This window comes from Chenopodium album, chromosome 15 (genome assembly GCF_948465745.1).
Source record: "Chenopodium album chromosome 15, dcCheAlbu1.1, whole genome shotgun sequence".
NCBI classification, from domain to species: Eukaryota; Viridiplantae; Streptophyta; class Magnoliopsida; order Caryophyllales; family Amaranthaceae; genus Chenopodium; species Chenopodium album.
The window spans coordinates 44,313,498-44,320,976 of record NC_137848.1 but is presented as its reverse complement, the minus strand read 5'-3'; the positions used below and the strand labels follow the sequence as shown (position 1 = coordinate 44,320,976).

At 31.4% G+C, this 7,479-nt stretch overlaps 1 protein-coding gene across 1 annotated transcript; it reads right to left on the bottom strand.

The window, feature by feature from the left end:
* Positions 1-387: 387 nt before the first annotated feature.
* LOC145581245 (uncharacterized) lies at positions 388-3,321 on the bottom strand. Its single transcript, XM_081638288.1, has 2 exons — positions 2,644-3,321; positions 388-759 (listed from the first exon to the last, which is right to left on the bottom strand). The coding sequence occupies exons 1-2, from the start codon at positions 3,319-3,321 to the stop codon at positions 388-390; spliced, it is 1,050 nt and encodes a 349-aa protein (XP_081494414.1).
* Positions 3,322-7,479: the final 4,158 nt, after the last annotated feature.

Here is a 7,479-nt window from a genome sequence, read left to right as displayed (position 1 = left end):
TCAATCAATCTTCCTATAGACATCAAATTGTGTTTAAAACCCTCCACCAACATCACATCATGCAACATTAGTTTATCACTCAAACACACACTACCAACCATAGTCACAAACCTATAATTACCATCAGGGAACACAATCTTAATAGGTCTATCTATGTTTCTTCTACTCACAAACATATTTTCATCAAAAATAATATGATCACAAGCACCTGAATCAATAATCCATAAATCGCTATCAGCAGAACTATTCACAGCACAGGTAATATAGTAAGTATCAGTACCTACAAAATTTGTAAAATATACTCTGGAATCTCCATTATCAGCTTGTTTTCCTTTCATTATCCTCATGAATTCTTGGCAAATCATGTTCACCATCTCAGAGCTGACTCTAACAGCAGTAGGATCCATTTCCAGAGGAGAATCTGCATTGATTAACAGCACCATTAGCTACCGTTCGTTGTCCTCCAGACTGAGAACTAGACCCCTTAGAAGCCTTGATAGCATTGTACCACTCAGGGTACCCAATCAGTTTGAAGTACTGATCAACAGAATGTCCTTTCACCTTACAATGAGTGCAAGTCTTGTCATATTTGTCTTTCTTCCAGTCTCTTCTTCCTAGATTATAACCACCATGATTCCTATGAGAATCACCAGAATTGTTCCTCTGAGGCATATTCCTCATAAACCTCGGAGCAGCCATAACACTACTCTCATCAGAGTGTTCAATTGAACCACTGACCTCCTTCTGTTTCTCAATTTTCTGTGTGTAGACACCCAAATGTGTCTCCCCAAAACCAAACCCAGTGGTGAATACCTTTTGCGTCGAATGATTATAGAACGAAGTGAAAGTGTGAAAGGTCAAGTGTTGCGGTTGGTTTTTATTAAAAATTCCCTCTTTCTGTTTACGAAAATAACTCTATTTTGTGAAAACAGCCAATCCAGTTTAGTTTGGTCCACGATAAGGGTCCAATAATAGTGTAGTTGGATGGGGCTTGCAAAGAGCTTTCCAACAATATATTATAAGCCCAATTCCGATGAATAATGAGGAAGTTGTGGCCAAAATACTATACTGGGCCCAGTTTGATCTTTACATGCGGCCCAATGATCTAGGGGAGGGCCCAATGTTAATTATTATTCCTAAAGTTATTAGAATTGATTATAGTCTTCTAGAATTATCTAGAAGGTTCTCTTTAATCCTAATAAGATTAGAATTAATAATTAGATTTTGATAAGTTGTACTTGGAATAAAATATTATTTTATGAAAAATACGATTTCAGTTTTCATACGGACTTTACAAATCGATTTTATTCCTAAGTGGAATCCGTGTTTGAAAGCGCATAGGAATCCAGGCTGTCGCCACGCGACATACCCTGTCGCCACGCGACAAGCCTTGTCGCCACGCGACAGACCCTGTCGCCTGGCGGCAAGGTCGATTTTGCAGCGACAGTGTGGAGTTTTATTCCTTATCAAATTCTACCTATTTCCGGACTGTTTTCTTATAAATAGGGTCATGAAACTCCGTTTTTAATCATCAACAATCATTCACAATTCACAATCAATCATCTTCTCTCTCTAAATTCTCTCTAGCTTTTCACAAACAAAATTCCGCATTCACGAGATCTAGAAACACCTAGCCAAGTTCGAAGTTGCCTTCGCCCTAGACGTGAAAGGTTATAATTTCTGAGGGTTTGGTCCCTAATCTCTATTTCCATTATTTGATTTGATTGTTTGATTTTATATTTTCCTTGAAGTTACTAACGCGTGTATTTTGTTATTAGAAAGAGGCACGAGGCATCAAAGTATGTAATCTTATTGCTCTATTCTTGTAGAAAGCATGTTTAAATTTGTTTAATTCCTAGTATCATGTTAGGATGTTTTTATTGCTTTCTAGTAGCATGTTTAGGGTGCCTTTTACTCTTTTCTAATATCATGTTAGGTTTAAAGCTTTGATCTTTAATGCTTAGTGACATGCTAGGATTTGTTATTAATCTTGTTAGTATCATGCCTAGGATCTTGCTATTATATATATGCTTTAGCGTTAACATGATTATGATAATTATGATTATTATGATTGTTATTATGATTATGATAATTATGATGATTGTTATTATGTTGCTTGATATTGATTATTTATTGTTATTGCTTGATCACGCCTTTTATGCATGCCTAAGGGAATTTGTACTTGTAATCACGCTTAATAAGATAATTAATAATCTTGTTTAGGGCTAATTTGATTATAATTCAAGTGATCGCCAATAATAGTTTTTCTTGTGCATTAATATTCAACCAACATAGATAAACAGGTTTAGGGTTAATATGTTGTTTGCATATTAGTCAGAAAGCGCACATGAATACGAGAAGAATGAAGTAGATGCCTATTATTAGGGCAGGTTCAATCTCTTTTAGGTTGGATTTGTACCTTCATCCCCGAACCCTATTTGGTTCAAGACCTTTTGGAGTTGACGATCTCATGGATCGTTAAGGGGTGTAATCTTCACCTTGTGAATGGTTTACAAGTTCCTAAAACTTGTTGGCGACTCTTTTGCTCTAGCTTCCTTCCCTTTGGACGCCACCATGCTTAATTGTATGATCACAATGGGGTTCAAGTTTGGGGTAATGCTTGAAATATTCCTTACACTGTGCAATTGAGAAAGCTCTATTGATAGTAGGTAAAGGATCCATTGACAGAATATTAGTGATTGTTGAATCAAAACCACTATTAAGACCAAGCAGAAACTGCATCAATCGATCTTCAGACTCAAGATCAGCAATCTTCTTGAGAAACTGACAAGTACAAGCATTAAGAGCACCACAACTACACACAAGAAATGCTCTTATACTATGCAATTCATCCCATAACTTCTTGATTTTACCATAATAAGCTATGATACTCAGATTTTCTTGCTTTAAAGTATTAATTTCTTTCTTCAATTGATAAACCAAAGGTCCATTTGATTGACCAAAACGCTCTTGCAACTTACACCACAATTCAAACGAAAATTTAATATAAGCAAAATCATTAGCTAATTCAACACTCATAGAACTTAAAATCCAACTCACAACCATATAATCAGCTCTCTTCCAACGCATATAATCACCATGAGTACTCTCAGGTTTCTGCAAAATTCCAGTAATAAAGCCTTCTTTGTTCTTAGCTACTAGAGTACGTCTAACACTATGACTCCACCTAATGAAGTTCAAACCAGCAAATGGAACAACTACTAAAGAAGTAGTAGGACTATCAGAATTAGCGATGAAGAGAGGATCGATATTACCTCCAGAAACACCATTGTTCGAGCTAATATCACCAGATGCCGCCATTGAAATAAGCACAAGAAACTTCAAGAATCCATAAAAGAAACAAACCAGAAATCTCCAGAAAACTTCAAGATCACAATCGCAATCACAATCACAATCGCAATCGAAGAACAAAAAATCAATTGAATAATCTGAATCAATTGATCAACAAACAACTCCAAAAAAAAAATCATGCAAGAAAATTTCGCAATCGCAAGAAATTTTCGCAAGCAACAATCAGAAAGAATCAGGAAAGAATCAATCGAAAAAATGAGAAAACCTAATCTCGAGTGAGATTTCGCTCTGATACCATGAATAACTTTAGAGAGAGAAATTACAATAAATGAGGCTAAGACTATTTATACAAAGTTAGATGCAACTAACTGCTAACATCATAATAATAATAATAAAGAATATTATTACTAATTCCTATAGACTATCTGGAGTTTATATTGAAAGTATTGCAAATCAAGACCATAAGCATACATACCAATGATACCTTCAAGGTTCGATGACCCCATTATGCCTACCTGAATCATTTTTCTAAAAGATAATGAAGCACTTAGGCTACCCATATTTTAAGACTTAGGTCCCGTTCACTTTACCTTATTTTTGCAAAACTGAAATTATTTTTACTGAATTGAAATTATTTTTGTTGAACTTATTTTTACTGATTTCTATTATATTTCTTCTTTAAGTTTACTAATTTTTACTGAAATGAAATTATTTTTGCTGAACTGAACTTAGTTTTACTAACTGAAATTAATTTTATTAAAGTGAAATTATTTTTACTGAATATTAATTTTTTTAAGGTGAAGTGATCAGAGTCTTATTCATATAAAAAAAACTATGGTGTATGATTAGAGGTGGGCAACGTGTCGTGCCTCGCCGTGCCTATTGGTGGCGTGCCGTGCCGTGGGCTGGACGACACGGCCCATGTGTCTGGCGTGTCGTGCCGGGACCGGGCCGCCCATAATATTTTTAATTTTTTTAAACAACTTTTAAAATGGATATACTATTTAAACAATTTTATTAATTTATGTTTATGTTTTTTTTATTATATATTATTATCTTTCTTTTTATTATTCTTATTATTATTATTATAGTTTTTTTTTATTATTATTTATGTTATTTTATGGCCGTGCCTGGCATGCCGTGTTGGCGGGCCAAACTATCGTGCCGCCCGTGGGTTCGTGCCAGATTCTTAAAATCGTGTTTACGACACAACCCACGGCCCACTCCTTGGTCACCGTATCGTGCCCAGCACGGCCCATGCCCAGCTCTATGTATGACGAGTTAAGGTGAAATAAACCGGGTCTTATTCATCTAAAATACGTTACTATTATCATTGAAAGTTAGCGTATGTTGAGTAATAGAACTATGGTGGAAACAAGAAAATAAGAAAATTGCCCCTTTTTTTTTTTTCTAGACAATAAACATGCATGCTTGAATGCTTGATGCCATATCTTGACTAGCTTTGGACTGACTAGATCTACTCCTAATTTTCGGGTACATTTTTGGCTTTAAACAAACTTTATTTTTCCACAATAAAATACAACCTCTAATATATTCTAAAAGTGTTGGATTTTGATTAACACATGAATGTCGACTGTCGAGACATGGCTTTAAAATTTAATTTCTCTAATTATCTATCAATATAAATTTTAAATAAATCTAATTAAAATATTGAAAGTATATGAATAATCTAACTACATATACAAAATAATAAACATTAAAGTCCCATTGCACGTAAACCCGTCATAAAAGACCATTTCTGACAAGATTTTCCGTCACAAGCGCATCCTAGAAGGGAGCCATTGTCGAATACTTTCCCGTGGCAAAAGCTAATTATGACAAAAGGCAATTAAGGGTAGAATGTTTGTTTGAGATTTTAGTTGAGTCATACTTCCTCCGTTTTCTTTTACTTGCAACACAGCCTTGTGGCACGTGGTTTGAGGTCGAGTTTATATAATGTAAACGGACAAATTTTTCCTTATAATTTTTACAAGTGATACTTAACCCTATTCTAATTTTCGTGTAAAAATTATATTGATAAAATCGCTCGTTTACCCTCACTAATCATCTCCTAAAATTGCGTGCTTACAAGGTGTGTTGCAAGTAAAAGAAAACGGAGGAAGTATATAAGAGTTGGGTCAGGTATTTTGTATGAAGTTGGGTATTTTTTATATTTTATGATAGGCTAAAATGATGGTCATTTAAAGTATTATATTAGGGACAGGATTTGTGTCCTTCATTAATGAATTGTCCTAAAAAGAATTAAAGTTTTGTAGCGACTACTCCCTCTGTATTTTTTTAATTGCAATGATTTGACCGACATTAGTTTTAAATAGGCGAGTTGAATGGAGTATAATATTGTGTAAGAAATGTATGTTGGTGAAGTAAAAGTTATTATAGAACGTATATAATCGGCTAATAGTTTATTACTCCCTCTATTTTATAATTATATATTGACTCACTTTTTTCATTACTAATATATTCTCCTCGTATTTTTATAAAATAAACATTTCTCCTAAACACATATAACAATACTAAACTTTGATCAATTAAATATTTAATTATTAACAAGTAAATTATAACAATTGAATATTAATAAGTTATTCATTGAGACGATTTCAAGAAGTACCCTTAAGACTTTTTTTTTTTTATTGACATCTTTTTTTATTTTTTTTATTTTTTTTTTATTTTTTTTATGTATAAATCACTAACTTTAAAAAGTGGAGTAGGTAAATAGTACAGAGACCCAGGTAGGATTAAAATCACTTAGCCAATTTAACATCGTAAGAGATTTGTAATTTTTTTTAGAATTAAATAATTCAAATGCCACATAAGCAAAATTAACGAATGAGATTTTAAAGTTTAAATTAATTAAATATAAAATATTATACTTTGATATTATTAGGAATGAGAGGAAATTCACAATTTATTTTAAAATAAAAATATTAAATGATATTCTATGTATAACGAATAAAATAACAAAATTTATCACATATATAAAAAAATATTTGTTTTTAAAAGATACAAACAAACTGTGCATCACATGGGGTTTATCTAGTTTTTCCTAAACAAATATGACAATACTAAACTTTGACCAATAAAATATTTAATTATTAACAAGTAAAATTATAACAATTGAATATAATAAATTATTTATTGAGACAATTCCAACAAGTACCCCCAATTTTTTTTTTTTTAATTTTTATTATGTATAAATTCTAACATTAAAATGTAGATTAGGTAAATAGTGCAAAAATGTAAAATAACGTTTTTTCTTAAAAAAAAAAAAAAAAAAAAAACGTAGGGAGTACTTACTTTGACTATAGTTTTTGAGTAGTATACGAAAGACAAATAGCATCATGTAATTTTTAGTTAGATATTAATGTGGAGTTTTATAATATTAAGGTTTTTTTTTATTATTTATTTATTTTTTTTATACTTACTCTGTTTCATATTATGTGCAACATTTAGTAAAAATGGTTGCTACACATTATAAGCAACAAATGTATCTTTTCTTTTTAAGTTGACATTTCTCTCTATCTCTCTCTTTATCACATGTATCTCTATCTTTCTTTCTCCATTAATACTCATAACTAAATTTTGCCTAGGAATTCATGTCAAAATCTTTGTTGCACATAATATGAAATACAGGTAGTATTTATAGTAATGTAATTATTACACAAACTCACAAGTTGACATGTGTATGAAGTTTGATTATGTCAATTATTATGAAACATATTTACAAATTGAATAAAAAGTAAGGGATGTGAGAAAGAGGAAAAATAATAAGGTGCGAACTATGTGAGGAGAGATATGTAATAAAAAAATTATTAAAAAAAGTCTACAAATAAAAGTGAAGCACTTTAAATTCATAGCCAACTAGAATGTATCCGTGGTGCCGTGCCAAAACACGAAATATATACATTTCTTGCAATAAAAATAATCTTCGAATAACTATAATAGGTAGTTTTATGGGCAGTTTAAAGAAAAATGGAATTGTGTTGTTTTTTTTTTTATTTTTTTTTAATTTTATTATATTATATATATATATATATATATATATATATATATATATATATATTGGAAGTTATGGCTTTTATTTATTTGTTTAAAAGAAAGAGTTAAAAGTTATTTTTTAAAAAAAAGAAAAAAAATGAGTGCATTGAT